Source organism: Lepidochelys kempii, chromosome 3 (assembly GCF_965140265.1).
Source record: "Lepidochelys kempii isolate rLepKem1 chromosome 3, rLepKem1.hap2, whole genome shotgun sequence".
NCBI lineage: Eukaryota > Metazoa > Chordata > Testudines > Cheloniidae > Lepidochelys > Lepidochelys kempii.
Genome location: NC_133258.1, coordinates 35483697 through 35503534, shown reverse-complemented (window position 1 = coordinate 35503534; position 19838 = coordinate 35483697). Strand labels below are relative to the sequence as shown.

The 19838-nt window shown below is 39.0% G+C and overlaps 2 protein-coding genes across 8 annotated transcripts in view; one reads left to right on the top strand and one right to left on the bottom strand.

Moving 5' to 3' along the window:
• Window positions 1–15314, top strand: part of TRAPPC12 (trafficking protein particle complex subunit 12) — an 85189-nt gene extending 69875 nt beyond the window's left edge. For 3 of the 4 annotated variants that reach the window (XM_073336095.1, XM_073336096.1, XM_073336094.1), the window contains 4 exons: window positions 7265–7363; window positions 12117–12217; window positions 13011–13098; window positions 14538–15314. In XM_073336095.1, the coding sequence (XP_073192196.1) occupies window positions 7265–7363; window positions 12117–12217; window positions 13011–13098; window positions 14538–14780 (531 nt within the window). In that variant the 3' untranslated portion in view covers window positions 14781–15314. Of the gene's footprint in view, window positions 1–7264; window positions 7364–12116; window positions 12218–13010; window positions 13099–14537 lie in introns of those variants that run through there. The other variant, XR_012157933.1, reaches the window with a different exon arrangement.
• ADI1 (acireductone dioxygenase 1) overlaps window positions 1–19838 on the bottom strand; it is a 90400-nt gene that overhangs the window by 40519 nt on the left and 30043 nt on the right. Inside the window, exon 6 of one of the 4 annotated variants that reach the window (XM_073336103.1) lies at window positions 8288–8389. The exons of 1 other annotated variant lie outside the window; for it this stretch is intronic. In XM_073336103.1, coding sequence (XP_073192204.1) covers window positions 8314–8389 — 76 coding nt within the window. In that variant the 3' untranslated portion in view covers window positions 8288–8313. Of the gene's footprint in view, window positions 1–8287; window positions 8390–17202; window positions 19128–19838 lie in introns of those variants that run through there. 2 more of the 4 variants (XM_073336106.1, XM_073336102.1) reach the window with 2 other exon arrangements.

The following is a 19838-nucleotide window of genomic DNA, read 5'->3' as shown; positions in this document are numbered from 1 at the left end:
CTGGCATTGGCCACTGCCAGAAGACAGAATACTGGGCCAGATAGACCATTGGTCTGACCCAGTATGACTGTTCTTATGATCCTAGTTGCCCAACAGCATTCCTGAACCTAGCTTTCCATAAAGCTGAATAAGCTGCTCGTAAGCCTTGTTTTCTTGATGGTTTTTAACACTCAAATAATATCTCAAATAGAGTACAGGTATGAAAGTGTCAGTTACTCAGAGACTGCCTTAAAATGCAGCATTCTGCTTTTATGAGGATCCCAGGAGATGGAAATGCATATTCGGAACAGTTAGAGTGAGATCAGCACTATTCCCTCTTACGTAAATACCACAGCACAGCAAATCAGGGTGGTTAGAAAGAAGCCCCATTCTGTCTTTAAACCAAACAAGTCTTTGTTTTGAATCAGAATCCTGAGACACAGTTAGTTTTCAGGAAACTCTCCTTTTTCAAATGCAGGTGGGAAAAAAATTTAAACACTGAGTCTCCATCCCAAACTTAAATGTATAACTGGAGTATAAAAATATCCAGTTAAAGAAATATAGTTAGCAAACACTGCAGGTTTTCAACAAGTTATACAGTAACTCTGCTTTTAACTGTACTAATTTTTTCCCTAAGCTCCCTATATCTCCTTTAGTCACTTCTACTCTCCTCTTCTTTTCTGCTTCTGTATGCCTTTCTTGCTTCTATTCCCGTTTCATCCTTTTCATGATATTTTCTTCTCACTTCAATAGTGGCATGAACTCCAATTTCTAAGCAAGTCATCAGTGTTTCTGACAAGGTTGCTTCAAGAGAACTGCAACTCATTCTCCTTCCTTCATTTCTCAAAACCAAGTGTATTCACAATCTGTATTATAACTCTCAATCTAGGAAACTAGAATTCCAAGATTTATTTCCAGAATTCAGATTTCCCACATGACAATTATATGTTGCTATTGAACCCCCAACATAGCCATTACCTGTATTAAACTTGTCCTTGAATATGTTGCATGTGCCTTTCCATAATGCACATAATTTTCAAGAACTGCCTTATAAGAGTCAACAGGGAGTCCAGTGACACCTTAAAGACTAACAGATTTTTTCTGGGCATAAGCTTTTGTGGGTAAAAAACGCACTTCTTCAGAATCCCAAGCACCGCTACAGGATGGGGACTGACTGGCTAAGCAGCAGTTCTGTAGAAAAGGACCTGGGATGAGAAGCTGGATATGAGTCATCAGTGTGCCCTCATTGCCAAGAAGGCCAATGGCATATTGGACTGTATTAGTAGGAGCATTTCCAGCAGATCGAGGGAATCTCTGGTGAGGCCACACCTCGAGTATTGCATCCAGTTTTGGTCCCCCCACTACAGAAGGGATGTGGACAAATTGGAGAGAGTCCAATGAAAATTATTGCGGAGGGCAACAAAAATTATTAGGGGACTTACGAGGAGAGGCTGAGGGAACTGGGCTTGTTTAGTCTGCAGAAGAGAGTGAGGGGGGTTTTGATGGCAGCCTTCACTACCTGAAGGGGGGTTCCAAAGAGGATGGAGCTAGGCTGTTCTCAGTGGTGGCAGATGACGGAACAAGAAGCCATGGTCTCAAGTTGCAGTGTGGGAGGTCTAGGTTGGATATTAGGAAACACTATTTCACTAGGAGGGTGGTGAAGCACTGCAATGTGTTACCTAGAAAGGTGGTAGAATCTCCATCCTTAGAGGTTTTTGAGGCACGGCTTGACAAAGCCCTGGCTGGGATGATTTAGTTGGGGTTGGTCCTGCTTTGAGCAGGGGATTGGACTGGATGACCTCCTGAGGTCTCTTCCAACCCTAATATTCTATGAAGATGTATGAAGAAGTGGGTTTTTTACCCACGAAAGCTTATGCCCAAATAGATCCGTTAGTCTTTAAGGTGTCACCAGACTCCTCGTTGTTTTTGTGGATACAGAATAACACAGCTACCCCCTGATACTTGACACTTATAAGAGTCAGAATATTTTAAGAGCAGTTTTCAAACATAAATCATATTGCAGTTAAAATCAGGGCAAAGTGTGAAGATAATCTATACGGTATATGCCACAAACCCTCTGATGGGTAAATGGGCTTCTTGTTTATTTTTTCCTTTAAATTTTCCCAAATGTTAAAACAGTCTTAATAACAAACAATGCTCAGATATTCATCTCTGCTTTAATTGATTATTTTTTCAAATAATGATTTTTAAACGTGGTCTTTCTTGAGGATAAGTGTTTTTTGAAGAAACGAATTACACAAAAGCTTCAGATATGTGTAAAAGATATCAGTTGTCTGTAATATACTTCTAGAGGAGTATTCATTGTAAAATATATCATTCAAAATTGAAGCTTTTTGTTTTCCAGTGTAATGAATAAACAAACAAATTCTGGGTTTTTCCTGAACTGAGTCAGTGCAATCTATCGCCATCTAGTGACAATATATTATATTGGGATGTAATCCTGTGTTGATTCTGAAATACTGTTTGTTACTTGAATCATTTGTGATGTTGGATAGAGTGGTGATGATGACCACAGTTATTTTCTGAACTATAATAACGTTCCCTGTAACCTTGGTGTAAAAAACATTGACTAATTTCCAGCTGTAAATTTTATTAACCTATTCCTTTGGCCAAAAAAGTTAACTAGTATTTGTTGAAATATAATTATAGATTATCTTTAAGGCTACAGTTGTCAAAGGACCCTAAAATAATTAGTTTCCATGGGAGTTGGGTACCTAACTCCTTTAGGCTCTTTTAACAATCCCAGCCTTAAATATTAAACCCAATAAATTCCCCTCAGTGTCATTCTTCTTGACCATCCTGAAAGGAAAACTTACGTGGCCCATGGAGTTCTGTACTTACATGGCCACATTACCACAGTATATGAGCACCTCACTAATAGCCCTGTTAGGTAGAAAAGGTGGTGATTTGAGGCACAGAGAAGTGACACACAATCACACCGGAAACCTGTGATGCAACAGAGAATTGAACCTGGGTCTCCTTTCCCAAGGCTAGTCCTCTAACCTAGTGGTTTTCAAACTTTTTTTTCTGACTACCCAGTTGAAGAAAATTGTTGATGCCCGCGACACAACAGAGCTGGGGATGAGGGGTTTGAGGTGTGGGAAGGGCTCAAGGCTTGGGCAGAGGGTTAGGGTACAGGGGTGGGGGGTGCAGAATGTGGGAGGGGGCTGTGGGCTGGGGCAGGAAGTTAGGGTGCAGGAGGGGGTCTGGGCTGGGGGTGCAGGCTCTGGTGTGGGGCCAGGTATGAGGGGTTTAGGGTGCAGGAAGGGGCTCTGGGTTTGTGGGGGGGCTCAGGGCTGCGGCAGGGGATTGGTGCGCATGGTCGGGGCACGGGCTTACCTCAGGCGGCTGCAGGTCAGCAGCATAGCGGGGGTGCTATGGCAGGCTTCCAGCCTGTCCTGGCACCGCAGATCGCGCTGCGCCCCAGAAGCAGCCAGCAGCAGGTCCAGCTCCTAGGCAGAGGAGTGCAAGCGGCTCCTTGTGGCTCTCACCCGTGGGCACCACTCCCTAGCTCCCATTGGCCGGTTCTCAGTCAATGGGAGTGTGGAGTCGGTGCTCAGGGTGGGGGCAGCACTGGCTCTACTGCAGTTAAAACGATGTGGAGGAGGAAGGGAAGACCACAATCTATGCTAGTGACAGAAGAGTCTGATGTCTGAGCATTCTCTTCTGATCTGGATTCTCTTTTGATTTAAAAGACAGAGACAGCATAAATTGTCCTCTCTCCTATCTCAGGACCAGTTTCTCAGGACTAATCCTAATGACCAGTTGAGGGTGCAAAAACATGTTTTACTTTTCTTCACGCAAATAGCCCGATTGGATTTATTGGGACTATTTACATGAGTTAGTCTATCTAGGTTTAGGTCTAAATAGTGCTTGATTCAAAAGTTATTAAAATTTAACACAGTTTTGTCCATTCTCATAAATTAATCATGAGTAATGCAAATTTGTCCCCTCCTGCAGGCATTCTCATGATGATGCAAAAATCTTCAGCCTTCGTGTGATTTTTTTTTTTTTTTTTAGGAAGCAGTGTGTGAGAGAGAGAACTCCCTACTTCTGTTTTATAGTTTAGTGAAGGTGCGTGAACCTTTTAAGCCCCAAGACCATGAGTTCTAGTCCTAATGCTTCCAGTGACTGCTGTTAACGTTTCTGTACCCTTCTCAACCCTTATTATAAGCCAAGATTTCATATCATATCAGAGGGTAACTGTCCTTCACCATTTGCACAGATAACTGGGAGCTTACACAAACCTGCTTCAAGCAGAGCTGAGAATGAAACACAGGTCTCTAATATAACAGAGCTAAGTTTATCCACTTTGCAACATAGTCATCCAGAAGGAACCTGTCAAATCAGGTGCTTGTGTAACTAACATTAGTGCCATGTGGCTCTGTGCCATAGTGTAGTGGGTAAGCCCACAGATTAATGACTCTTCTACTGCATCCATGCGAAGAGGTGTGGTTCTTTAGCTGAAGTGGTGGAATCTCCTTCCTTAGAAGTTTTTAAGGTCAGGCTTGACAAAGCCCTGGCTGGGATGATTTAATTGGGGATTGGTCCTGCTTTTGAGCAGGGGGTTGGACTAGATGACCTCCTGAGGTCCCTTCCAACCCTGATATTCTATGATTCTGTGATAAGTGTTAGCGACTCACCCTTTTACACCCAGAATACAACCCTACATATGTCCCAAGCAGGGGCATTGTTTCATTAGGTTATGCTCTCTGTAACCGCTACACCACCATCTGCTCCTAGAACACGGAATAGAAACTAGTCACCCTGTTGTCCAGCCTTCCATTTCTGTAACCCACTCACTGTGTGTGGTGTCTCCCTATATGGGCTGGTCTTCATACAGATAACGGCATGCTTTCCTCTTACCACTTACTCTTTAAGCTAAAGTGGAGGAGGTCTATGCTTTGGATCAGAATATTGTGGTTTCCAGCCCTGCTCATATCCATGCGGGGGTGAAAAACTACATATATGTATAAAAGTTAGGGTAAGGACGACAGAGTGATAATTGGAATTATTTTATTTTGTAAAACATTGCATTTAAAAGTGAATTAGTATAACATCCCATTTATTTTACTGTTGCATTTTTATTATGTGTAATTGGTTACGTATAATTGTCCCTTTAGACATAATACGTTGTGACAGACTGCTTTGTCTCTTCACTGAAGCGTTAACTCAAGTTCTCTACCCTCAAGTTATTCCTCTCAAGTTAGCATAGCTCAAGGTGGAGCAGCCACACTGCAAAATAATATTCAAGCAGCTGCATTCACTCATATGTGGTACAAAGACTTCTGGGTACACATCCCATGATTCTTAGCACTGCAATAAGTTGAGCTGCTCTATTAATTCTTTCCCAGTGATTTGTGGGAGAACTTTTCTGCCCTATCTGGCTATTGGAGGTGGGGGAAGAATTGTGGGAAGGCAGTGGAGGTCTAGCAGCACTTGAGTAGTGTTAACCTGTATCCACACGTGCTCTCTCGAGTTTTAAAATATGCCCCCTCTTGGGCTAGCCACTCAAGTTAAAAACTCCAGCACACTTGAGGTAAGAGGTTTGATATATGGATGGGACTCAAGTTATAACTCAAGTTAACTTTAAGGTGCAAGAAAAGCCTTTAGTGTGTGTTTAAGACTAAGACTAACAGAATGTGGGAGTTTTTGCCTGTGTCCAGAGTGGAAGAGCCTGTTGGTGAACTCCCCTAAAAGATCAGAATTTGATTTAATAAACGTATTATTCCAGAAAGCTAGCCTTGTTCTCAATGGTGTAACATTAATGCTTATGGAAGCATCTCACGAAATGACAAGACTATAGAGCCTTTCACCTGTCCATCACCAGTTTGAATCATAGCTAGCTCAACAGGGATTAAAAGCTGTTCCTACCTAATATAAGTCTGGTGGTCCCTATATGAGGTGAGTTTGGTGAATCCCAGTTCCAGCTTCTGCCTCACAAAGTCACTACCATGCTTTTCACTAGACTGTAAGCTCTTCAGCGCAGGTACTGTTCCATGCTATGTGCTGTTTATACGATGCTTAGCACAATAGGCCCCCAATCTCGGCTGAGTTCTCTACCAAGAGTTCCAGTAGCAGAGGCCAAAATCACCTTACTCACTATAAATTTGTGAGAGTTCTCAACAGTGTAAATATCACACACACATTGATGGAAAAGGGAGTTCAAAAGAAAGCGGACCAAATAAAACCACCTGACTTTGTTAGGGTCTGTCTGTTGGATTTTTGAACTTCTGGGGTAGCCAATATTGATACAGTAACATTTAGTATGACATGGTGCATCAGAGTGAGAACAAGAGCTCTAAATATGTCAGTTATTAAATATTATACATGTATCATTGTTAATGAAGTATAGTCACAGTTTGCAAATTGTTTGCAATTGATCTCTTTGATTTTTGTTGCTGCAAAATTGGATTATTACAGGTCATGATCTGGGTCAGAAATAGGCAGGTCTTAGTCATTTTAAATATAGCCTTAAGAAAACATAACACAGTTCACAATATCTGCCATCAGTTATGGAGTAGAGGAGAAGGCAGAAGAAATGCCTGTGGCATTTTTTCCAAGTAAGTTGGGGGGGGAAAGTGACCCCTGTTGCTTTTCAGCATTAAAATTTGCAGAGATTAGAGCACCTTCAAGAGGCAAAACAAAACAAAATGGTAGGCTACTAGGCAGAGTGTATACACAAGCGTCTCAAGATAGCTGGCAAAGCCTGGAACGAGCAGGCTGTGCCCTTTAGTCTCTGATATGGTTTTGATTCTGAGCATCGCACACTAGAAGTCCTTGTATTACAGTTTACACATGGAATTTTCAGAAGTGCCAAAATCACTTGGGTGCATAATCCCCATTGATTTAGACTAAATGGCACTTGTGCTTTTAATTCACTTAGGTGCTTTTGAAAATGCCACCCGAAATCATTATTGGAAGCTGAAGAGTAAATAGTCAGGTTGTGTTGCTAATTTTGCTGAGGAGAGACGTGACCCAGTTGGAAAAAGAAATGTAAAGAAAAATCTGCCACTTTATCACTGGGTGTAGTGTACATTTCCAATAGAACTGAATAGTCAGAAGGTTAGCATAGCCGGCAGCTAGCACTGCCATGTTGGGAGGAAATTCCATTAACATTAAATATTTGAAATGATTTTAATTCTGTACTCGTTCGTTCTCATTAATATCTGTTTACTGCATATACACTTTTTAAAATGAGCGTACATAAAACAATGAGTGAATGCTGATCTTAAAATCGAGTCATGTACTTTTTCCCCCTTAGGACTATGTGCTTGCTGTAGATGCATATCACACAGTCATCAAATATTACCCAGAACAGGAACCTCAGCTGTTGAGTGGAATTGGAAGGATTTTTCTTCAGGTATATATGTTACACTGAATATGCTAAGTAACATTGTTGACAGTAATGTAATGAGTAATTGCGGTATTTAAAACTCTGTTGTTCTTCTTATTAGGTGTATATATGGCAACCTATATGTAGTAGAGACTTTAAAATAAGATGAAACAGCAGAATTTCTACCATGAAACATTTGACTAGATTAGAAAATGTAAAGTATTTACAGTGGTGAATCAAACTTTAATTACATTATCTAACAAAGATCACACTATGGAAATTATACCTAATAATTATATCAGCTCAAATGGTGAGACCCTGGTCCCACTAGAGTCTATAGCAAAATTCCCACAGACTTTAATGGGGCCAGGATTTCACCCCAAATCTAATTTCCCTCTTCTTCAAACCCAGACAGGCTTCTGGTGTTTAATCAAACTGCTCCCTAAACAGCTTAATCCAAAAGCCATGTCAGAATTTCCTCACCTTCCTTTTGCCATGACATTATTTCCATTGTGGAGAGAAAAGCCAGTCGTGTTTCATGTGTACAAAGAATGTGCATATGGCTGTGTAGATGACACCTATTAAATACTGTTGGAATATTACATTGTTTTTTAAAAAATGATCTCTTATTGCTATGCTACATAGTTATCTGATGAAAATTTAAGTCCTAATATTTCGTATCCAACAAATCCATAAAGAATGGGTTTGTAACATTCCTTAATGTTTAACACTTCAGACTTTCTCTTTTATTAATAAAGAACAATATTAGTGCTTAAATGATGTATTTATAAACTTTCTTCTTGTCTGTGGTGATAAGGCTAGAAAATTAAACTGTTCTATTTGGGGTTTCTTTTTAGTTGGACAAAAGATAATTACATTATTATTGTTCATTTGAAATCATATAAGTTGTCATTCAAACAAATCCAATTATGGAATTTTCAGTTTTTCTAGCAGAAATTTTATTTCAAGGTAGTTGATCATTCAGTAGAGTGGAGGTGGTGTTTGAAGGTCTTTTTCTGAATCAGAATTGATCTGAACGTTGAAGTGAAATTCCTATACAATTGAAAAATATGAAAGTTAATTATAACCTGAATAGACAACTTCTACTAACTATGAATAAAGCTACTCGAAATCCACATAACTAATAATTCTGGGTCATAATAGAAAAATCGATCAGCCAGTTTGGATGCTTTACTTGGCACTGTCATGTGACAAAGCAGAGATCACTTCCTGTCCCTGGATTCTTTCTCTCAGATACATCAGTGACTTCATTGACACTATCAACCTTGAGAGAGTGTGCGCAGACTGCCCCATGTCTGTGAAGAGCAGACTGTCCATCCAATTTAAAGAGTGGTGTTAACAGGCTCTGAGATGAATCCTGTCAAGTTGTTATCCTCCTTGATGGTTGGCTATGACATGGGATTATTTGAATTAGTGGTTTTACTGCCAGAACTGGACCTTTCCTAATAGAGTAGCAGAAGGGAAAATAAAGCATGAGGTGCCTGTTGGCCTGCTTACATAACCCTGGACAATAATTAATGAAAACACAACTTATAAATGCAAATAGTTCTTTGGCCTGGTGCATCAGGGAAAATGTCTTTATTGCTTGGCAATATCTCCTGTTTTTATTTGGTAGTTTTGAATAAAAGCAGGATTCAAATTGCCTGTTTATGAAAATAAGAATAAAACCTCATTGAGAGAGGGTAAACTGGACTGAAATTTAATAACAAGAAATTCCATCTTGAGAGTGCTAAGCAACTGATACAGGAATTTAATGTCAAAAGACGCTCCCCGACTTGTGCAATCGTTCCATTCCGGAACGCCTTGCGTCACTCAAGTTTTGCGTAAATCGGAAATGTATACCCGACCACTACACCAAAAAAACCTCCTGTCTGTGTGTTGCTTTTGCCAGGAACAGAATGGAATGGAGCCTTCCAACTCCTGTTAAGTTACTAAGTAATATAGCTAGAAAATGAGTTAAATTTCCTTTTGTTTAATGGCTGGTAAAATAAGCTGTGCTGGAGGGAATGTATATTCCTGTTTTTGTGTCTTTTGGTAACTTAAGGTTTTGCCTAAAGGGATTCTCTGTTTTGAATCTGATTACCCTGTAAGATATTTACCATCCTGATTTTACAGAGGTAATTCTTTTGCCTTTTCTTTAATTAAACTCGGGGAGAGAGAGAGAGAGAGAGAAAGGTGCAGCAAAGAGGAGTTGGGAGCCAGCATGTGTAGGTGTCAGCTGTGTAGCATGTTTGAACTCTAGAACAGGCAAACTCCATGAGAAGAAGACAAAACCTTTTGCAAAAACTGAGGGGAAAGGCAAAGGGAACTTTTCAGCACTCAAGCCTCACAGTTTCTCAGAAAAATGGTGCCAAGTGATTCCCAAGTAGTCTCAAACTGATCTGCTAGCCATGACTTGCAACCAGAAGAGGCACAATGAGCCAGATTTTACCCATTTATGAAAGTACCAAAGGTATTTTGGGAGTGGAATTCAACTCCTAAGTGTGAAGTAATGCAATGGTGAATTACTAGATAAACCCAGGGTTGTGAGTTCAGTCCTTGTAGGGGGCCATTTAGGGATCTGGGGCAAAAATTGGGGATTGGTCCTGCTTTGAGCAGGGGGTTGGACTAGATGACCTCCGGAGGTCCCTTCCAACCCTGATATTCTATGATTCTATATGATTAGTGAAGAAGTTCTATGAATATGAAGTCAAGGGTGGAGTCTTGGGAAACGTAACATTGGCATAAGGCTAAGCTACGTGTTGTATTCTCTCTTACTTCAAATTTCTCACAAGACCCAATTCTTCTGTAATGCCTACAAGAATGTGTTGGTTCAGGAGCTGTGAGATATAGTTGAACGGTTTTTAATTTTCTTTTTAAGTATACAAAATAGTGTGTGTGATGTTTTATGTTTAAAGTTACCTATATCCTTCACCTTCCAAATGTCACTTATTTGTTATGAGCTTCTTAGGGCAGGAATCATGTCTTCCTAGCCCAGTGGGTCCCTGATTTTGAATGAGGCCTTCAATAGCTACCATCATATAAATACTAAATGAGGGGAGAGATTTGGAAAAAGCAGAAAAGGCCACAGTCTACCCCAGAGATGCTTTAAGAGGTAATGTGAGTAAAGCTGTCAGCAACCACTTGGGACACATCAGAGACAAAGTCAGCCTGATCGGTTGGGAGGAAACAATGAAGATGGTTTGGTCTTCAGTATTTCATTTTATGCTCCTAAAGTACTCTGAATCTGCTTGCTAGCTAACCCTTATTTGCTATTTGAATAACTCCATCAAAGGACTTGAAAAGTGAAATTACTGTTTAATTTACAAACCAGTGCTTTTAAGTTGTTCTGTGACTATTTTAAACCCAGTTTCTGCAATAAATTACAGCAAAGGGGACTTAAAAATAGCCCCCAAAATATTTTTTGAAAAATAATCCTATTTTTCAGACTAACGGAAACCATGGTTAGTCAGTGTAGATTACACTGGAGGAACATTAACCATGGGTTTGATTATTTGAGGCTAACAAGAGGGTTTTGTGTTAATTTGGAAGCATTAATAATCATAATAGTTACATTAGTTCAGAAAAAGTGACTGAAATTCCTAAATTAATTAAATAAAATCCGGTGGCGGTGGGAAAGTAATTTTAAATGGTTAAAATTCCAGGACTAATTTAAACTGATTCTTGTATGTCAGATATCCTGGAAAAGCGAAAGAGATAAATACTTTCCATTTATTTAATGGAGTAAGGGCACTTAACAAATGAATAGTTTATGTATAGTAATTGCATATTATTCAGACACTTGAATGCTGAGATACAGTTAAGAAATAAGAATTGTTCATGATAAGTTTTGTAAACTACCATATTTTTTATAAAAGAGAAGAAAAAGCTTATTTCCTAAAATAATCACTCCTAACTTAAAAACTGTGACATTTGATTTACTTTACACTTTGACCACCCTCCCAAAAGAATTATGAATTCTGTTTTCTGACAGTTCCCAAATCCATCACTCCTTCCACCCACGCACTCCCTTTATCATCTAGCCCAATAATTCTGAATCCACCACATTATCCCTTCCCCAGTACCCTAACTGAGACTCTTCTAAGTGGCTTCTCTACCTGGTATTTTTGTCTCCGTAGCAGCAATGGCGGGGGTTGTTCTCTGGTCTCTGGCTGTGGGGTGATTGCTCAGGAGGGAACTAGATCTCCTCTGGTCATAGGTGGGGTGGCCATCTGAAGAATGGATCTTCCACAAACTACCTGGCTACCATGCTCCATCTCACTTATGATTGGTGGCTCTTAGCTTTGAGGAGTGATCCTGTTTCCTCTCTTGTGTAGTAGCTATTGGAGGTAGCTCTGCTATCTTCTCATTTCCAGCTAATTTTGCAAACCCCTGGGGTTTTCTTTACAATGGAGAGCCTGGACACCTGTCAAAGCTGTTAGAAATGAGGAGACAAAGCCACCACTACGTAATATTCTAATGTTCCACTGAGCCCAGTTTAAGAACCAGGTCCTTAGGGAAGAGGACACTGTATGTGTTTTTTTGTTATTCACTTCTATGAGCTTAATGAGGAATTGTAAAAGTCAGCCTTGATATCGGCTTTAGTCCATTCACAGTGAATAATGGCTAATCGGAGAGGTAGAATTATGATGCCAGTTACTTTAATACTTCATATGTTTTCACGTTTTGGTTCTTTGTGGAAGGATGTCCCATGAAGAGCTCATTTGAATGGGTCTTTCTCATGCATTGTCCTAACTTTCTTGTAATTTTTGTCATCCAGATTGGAGATATAAAAACCGCAGAAAAATATTTTCACGATGTTGAGAAAATGAGTCAGAAATGGGATGGACTACAGCACCAAATTATGGTTTTAATGAACAGGTAGATAATTTAAGAGCTAAATAAAACTTTAAAATATGATTTTGCAAAATATGCATTGTGAGTTTTAAAGTACCCTTGAGAGTATCTCTTTCTCGCTCTCTTTTATGTAACCACATCTGTCAGAAGTGAGACTGAATGGCATGTACACCCATGAGATCTGTATTACTTGGTGTAGTCATCTTATCCTGGCTTGAAACTCTTTAGTTACAAGAGTTGATTTTACAAAGTTATTTCTCATTCTTCAAAGCATTGCATATTTTACCCTATTTTTTCAATATATACTTTTAGGAACAAAGAAGCTCTTTTGGATTCTGATCCTGCAATCAGATTTGCTAGTGCAGACCCAGCACTTGCTAGCTTCAAATGGATGCCAAGATATGCACTAGTAAATCAGATTGCATGATGGAGTCCTCAGGTTTTGGTGTTTATCATATTAGCTAAATATATTTTGACAAGTAAAATAATACTACAGGTGTGTTCTGGAAACAGATATAACACTTTTAGTTTCACAGAGAAATTATTTTAGGAAGACTCTCTGTATTTTAATAACAAATATAGAAAAGCATTGCTTTGTTGGCAGAATATCTGAAGTGGTCAGTGATCTGAATTGTCACTTCATTTGTCTGTAAATCTGTGTCTCGCAGCTGGCTCACGATTACACTGTGAAGAGCAAATGTCAAAAACTCTTCGCATTTATAATAGGGAAAATAAAAAGTGGTCTCCGTTCCATTTGAAATGTATTATCACCTTGGGTTTTTCAGGATAACTGACTCATGTGTCACTTACTTTCTAGAGCATTTCTCTATCTTGGTCAGAATAACTTTGCAGACGCTCACAGAGCCTTCACAGAAATTTTAAAGATTGACCCTGCAAATGCTGTGGTAAGACTCCGGATGTACTACATTGAATTGACACCTGAGTGGTTCCTGTCTTACCTTATCCCTAAGATATAGATAGCACCCAAAGGGTGCTTGGAGCTCTATAGAAAAATTAGATATGGTCCACGCTCCAAAGGGCTTTCTCTATACATAAAGATAAGATACAAATAAAAACAAAGGGATGAGTAGGGGAAGGCAGGACCAGTTTACCTGAAGAGCATGATTGTTTACTGCATGCACTGTAATGGGTTACATGTTAAGGGGGCTCTGTGAGGGCTTTTATATGTTGGCTTTGTTTTGTTAGAGGTACATATTGGAAAACAAAATGGTAATTGCAAACATATGAGGAAATAATTTATCATCGGATAGTATTAGAGGGACACTATCCACTTGAAAAATCACACTTTTTTACCCCATTTTAATTACTGTATTTAGAAATAACACTGAAGGCTCCTGATCCTGAAACTGCATCTGTGCATGCACATGGGTCTGCCCATATAGAGCCAGCTGTAAATCAGAGTCTAAAATTCTTATCACTGAAAGACATTACAGAAGAATTGTCAAGTTTTTTCATCTTGTTTACTTGTATATTTAGCAGCCCTCTGACTATAGGGATGTATCGGTATGCTGATCCTTGGGCATAAGCATATATTCCCAGTGCCATATTCCCGGGCCCCTTTAAGACTGAGGGAACCAAGTTCAGGGAGCACATGCTTGGAGTCCTGTGACTGCTGGCTGTAAATGCCACCTGCTATAACTAGAGACCACTTCCCCTCATTTGTGGGAGACCTACTTAGGAAAGAGGGTTGTGTCTTCCCCTATCCCCAGCTTTCAGAAAGTGTGAAAATTTCCATTGCTAAGTATTTCATACTACTTTTATCTCTTTTGTACCTTGTGTTACTTAATAAATTCTGCTCTGATGAACAGGATATGGAACCTGATGAGCATTTGGGATTTATTTGGACTGCCCTAGTTAGTGAATCTACCCATTGACTTAAAAGTCAGTTTCAGAAAATCAGTTTCCCCTGTTTGCATCTGTGTTTCATGTAGCTGCAGGGGAGAGAAGGACATTTTTAAAAATAGGAATATGCAAGTGTAAAACTAGAATAATTGGCAGGAGGATTCAAGGACAAATGTGGTATCTGAAACCACTTTCAGCTCGCTTTTAACATTATCTGTTGAGCCCCTTTACCAATCTGAATTCCAGCTTGGATTCTTCTATCTTTTAGAACTTCAGGTGTTGGAGGTCAGCTAGTTTTTCTTATGGGATAGACACTGAAAGTAACCAAGCTCCCCATGCCAAGGATAAAAGAATTGAATTGTAGGATAAATAATACATTTCAACAATTGCAAATATTTGCAAAAAAAAAAAAAAAAGTAAAGACTTATTAAATTTGGTTTGACTCCAGACTCAATATATATATTATAATCTTTTTCTCTAGGCTAATAACAATGCGGCTGTTTGTTTGCTTTATCTGGGAAAATTGAAGGATTCCCTCCGGCAGTTGGAAGGAATGGTTCAGCAGGACCCTAAACACTACCTACATGAGAGTGTTCTTTTCAATTTGACAACTATGTATGAATTGGAGTCATCCCGCAGTATGCAGAAGAAGCAAGTGCTGCTTGAGGCTGTAGCTGTCAAAGAGGGTGATAGCTTTAACACTCAGTGTCTCAAGTTAGGATAGTTTGTTTTCATCTACCAATTTTTTTATGAAAGGCTGATTTTTAAAATTGTACATACTCGTGAATATGTAAAATGTTCCTCTTATGAATGAAATGTAATAAAATCTCTAATTATGAACATATAGCAGAATTACTACACTATCTACACGGTCTGGAACAATAATCCTTGCCTGTCACTATTGGGATTTTGTGCTGATCTATAGCCAGCTTCATCTCTGCAGGTCTGTTACTATTCAGTTATTCCTAACTGTCGTATCCATAATCACATTTACTCAGATGGATTCCTTTTTTCAGAAGTGACACGTTTGAGCTGACTTGTATTGATGGTTGTTATTATAAATTCTTCAGTGATTGCGGGAGAAACATGATATTATCAACTCTCATAACATGGCTAAGGGTTCCAGAGAATGTCTGTATAAGTAGCATTTATCATAAAAGTTAAATCCTGAATGCAGATTTGCTTTCAGCATCTTCTAGTGTGTATATCCCACCCTCCCAAGCCAATAAACTCAGTTCCTCCTATTTGTGCACTCACAGTTGATTGTTTCATTTTTTTAATTCAGTATTTAAAACCCTGTATTTTCAAATGAGGTCTCTGGATCAACAGAAGAACCGCTACCATCCCTTAATTTATCCCTATTTGATAGAGAATCAATCCAGATACTCTGTTAATTTGTAAAACAGTTCTAAGTACGACAAATAGAGAGAGCTATACATTGTGCTCAAGCACAATAATGGTCAGGAGTAAGATTCTCTTACAGCAGTTGGAGTAGCCTATCATCATGAATTACTGCACTGGGACAATGTGCAGTCTTGAGCTACGATGGTTCAACACCACGTCTTCTAGTCAGGTTTTTATACTACTCCTCCCACTGTGATATCTCAGTGCTTGTAAACAGTACAGGCCTACATTTTTAAAAGTAGCTAGTAAGATTTATTTATTTATTTTATTTATTTATTGAGATGTCCAACTTGAGGCACATCCTAAAGGGACCTGATTTTCAGAAAGTTTTAAGTGTTCACCTCTGAAAATCAGACCTCTTTGAGGTGTCCAAGTTGGGCAGCCAAATACTGAAGTATCTATAATCACTGATCACTTTTGAAAACTTTGTCAGCACAATAACAGCTGTATGGCTAAGTGTTTTGGCCCATTATTCTAGAATGCTGCTATTTCTCCCATAAGGTATTGGTATGTTGATGCAATGGATAGCCAGGCTCCCGAAAGTTTTAAAAAATTAAATCTATATAGGACTTCTGTGGTTAAGGTCAGTGTTCCACAGCGGAATCTGATCCCAACTAGTCCAAGAAGGACAGGCATTCGGTTAAACTAGTTATAAGATATCATTGCTAACACTTATTTAAGAGCCACCTAGGGTTTTTTTGGCAACTATTTTAGCACAGTGAGATAAAACTATTGGTAGTTTATATCTCTTTTTGATAAGCACAACATATTGCTATAATTTTAGATGTAATATAAAGACTATGGAGCAGATCCTCAACTTGAGTATATTGTCATTACTCAATTGAAGTCAGCGTAGTTTACGGCAGATGAGGATCTGGTCCAAGATGTTGTTCAGTGAAACCCAAGATAATACTGTTTTTCAGTATAATTTATTATATGCACAGTCTTCCCTACCTGATCTCCTTTTCCCATGTTTAATATTTCTTCTAGACAGTTATGTAACCAAGATATATTTCTACCACACATTTTCCTTGTAGACATGGAAGATAGCAGAAAGCAATTCCAATTAAATAGCTCAATTTATAAGGCAGTGTAAATAACATTATTGTGGGACACAGCTTCTCTTGACATCTTGCTTAAGACCAAGTGTAGCATCAGTTTAGTATCTGATATGGTCTCTTGTGCAACTATAACTGCACTTTTAGCAGGCCTGAATAGGTCTTCACGATTTCCAACTACTATAGACCAGATTCACCATTGCCCTGCATTTTGTTGTAGTAATTTGTACCAGTGCAAAGTGGGAGTAAATTGCTACCGCTCTGATTTTGTAGCATCTTACACTCACTTGGCGTTAGTGTCAAGGACTACAACAAGGTGCAGGGGGACAACAGAGAATCGGATTGTGTCCTACTTGGGGAATCAACTTTAAAAAAACAAAACACTAAAGATCTTCTGAAGCATATGATAAATTGCCTGCAAAATGTTTTTTTTCATTACCCAGCTTTTCTTTTTCCTATTATGTAACCAGAGACCGCCCGACACAAATCACTTTAAACACAGATACACTGCCTATTGCACAGATGCCATTTCAGCATGTTTTCTATGTTTTTTATTTCCAGAAGTCTTTATTCTGATAACAATGTTATTGAGGAAGCTTGGACTATAAAACCTCTAAACTCAATGAGCCATTAAACAAATTATATCGTTGGTAAACTTACAGAATATTTAATTAAATTTTAAAATGTAGAAAGTAGGATTTGATGATTACTACAGAATCTATTTAAATGTACTGCTTACAAAATGCAAGAAATTGTTAGTGTTGCAATATGGTTGAGATTTTACATACATACAGCTTAGTAGCTTCAGAGTTCCCCATATTTCAGCCAGACAGCACACATCTAGGATTTTTAATAACTATATATGGTGTTAATTTTAATGCCTTATGGCCAAATTTTGCCCTTAGTGATACCCAAGCAATCCTGAGGTTTCCTGAGTGTAAATGAAGGCAGAATTCCACCCTCACTACAGCCTGATGTGTCATCTGGCCAGGTTTTGGGAGGATGTAGAAAGCATAGCTTGGAATAAATTTATATTGTTAAAATCTCAAGTATAACGTTGCCTTAACATCAATTTTTAAATACACTTTGATTTATTTCACACATTCAAATAGACGTCTTATGTATGGAATATCCATCCTGAACAGATCTGTAAGTTTCTATCCTTTCCTCCTTCAAATCTCTCTTCAACACCCACTTCAACACTGCAGCAAATTGGCCATCCAAAAATGGACAGGTTGAAGGGCAATTGAGTATATTATTTGTATTACAGTATCTCCTAGGGACCCCTGTATTGAGGCCTCATTTTTATGTTCTGAACTAACATAAAAAGATGATCCTTGACCTAAACTGTTTAAATCATAGAATCATAGAATATCAGGGTTGGAAGGGACCTCAGAAGGTCATCTAGTCCAACCCCCTTCTCAAAGCAGGACCAATCCCCAACTAAATCATCCCAGCCAGGGCTTTGTCAAGCCTGACATTAAAAACTTCTAAGGAAGGAGATTCCACCACCTCCCTAGGTAACGCATTCCAGTGCTTCACCACGCTCCTAGTGAAAAGGTTTTTCCTAATATCCAACCTAAACCTCCCCCACTGCAACTTGAAGTTGCAACTTTACAATCCAAGTCCCCAAAATAAGGCATAAGCTGTGTATGAGCTCTCTGCATAGGAGTGAACTTAACTCATAGTGTATATCTGCACTTGAATTTTTAGTTGTGATTTTATACATGCTAACATGATTGTGAGTAATACTGTATACACTACATAAAGGTTTGTTCTTGGACCCACCATTTTTCCCAGTCATGTTTAACCTTAGCTGCAGCTGTAAACCTGTGTCCTATCTCTACTAGAACTTAAAATCATGTTGATCAGCATGTTTAAAAATGACTAAAAATTCAACATACCATACAGAATGCAGGTGGCAACATATCAGTCAGTGTGCCTATATATCTCAAGCTGCTACCGACTCAACTGCTATTATTCAGGTTGCTACAAGGAGCCCTCAGAATGACTGACTAGAAAGGTTTCTGAAACAGGATGTGAGCTAATGGATGAAAGAACAATCTACTATAACAGAGTGCCAGAAGATACCACTCTCCGCCCTTACATAGAAATCAGTGGTTGGGAGTGATGTGCTGTAAGTAGCAGGACATTTGCTCATTTACGTAGTAGTTGCGGCATAAGTATTAAAATAGGTATAGCAGTTCAGCAGCACTGAATGCAAACAAGATCCAGGGCTGGTTAACTTTCAGGCAATTATAGTAGAAAGCTGCTTTCCTGCTCAGCTCTTCAAGTCAGTTTGAGGATTACAAGATTCTTATCTCAATTGAATGGGTGAAATGGTCACAATCACAGTGTTAGAGAAGGAGTAAAAGAAAAAAAAAGGAGGGGGTCTGATTGCTGCATTATCCAGGATATTCTGGATCAACACTTGATCCAGCTAGGGCTCTGTCCAATCATTTGCAGATGTTCAAACATTACAAAGGAAAGTCATTGTCAATAACAGGAGTCCAGTCTAAAACCATCAAGTGTGGATTGTAAATTGCCCGTCCCCTATTGGTATGGGTAATGTGGAAACTAGTTCTAGGTGGGGAGGGATGTCCTCTGACCTAAAACAAACAAAAAAAAAACTGTCAAACTTAAAATGAAAAAGTAAAGTTAAAAGCTGCACAATGTAATTTCTAAAGCATTTTTTAAATCCATTGTTCAAAGAGCAGGGTCTGAGCACACACTTCAAAAGCTGGTGCACACTCTAGTGGCAAACTTCAGAACTTACTTCCTCCTCCAATACAAACCAGGGCTGCTCTACCTCATCTTTGTAATTTAGCCACTTGACTTTATTTACAGTTAGTAAATCCATCAGATAATAACTTCCCTTCACTCCGTTTTATAATATGGTCAGTTTGTAACTGCCAGCATCATTGGAGATAGTGGGAAGGATGTGCATGAAATGGGGCCTAAACTAAAATTCTCTGTGTCCCATCATCTGTGATCCTTGAGGAAAATCTGAGTCCAGAGCCAAACTTTACTGTTTGGGGCCATTTCTGCTAAATGAGAGCGAGTCCAGGGTTCCACATTGCCACCAAGGTGAGAAAAATGTAGAATATTTATTAAATTCGAAATATCTATTTGCAGTAAGTGCTGGTCAGGTACATCAGTTATTTCTTGTCATCCAGGATAAGAACATATAAAACAAAAAAGCTGGCATTTCTGAATAGTATGGGTAGTCCACAGAGACCTGCTTACTGAACAATAGAATAATTCAGAGTAAGAAAAGTTATTCAAATTAACAAATTATTGCCAAAGCTGCAAAAAATTAG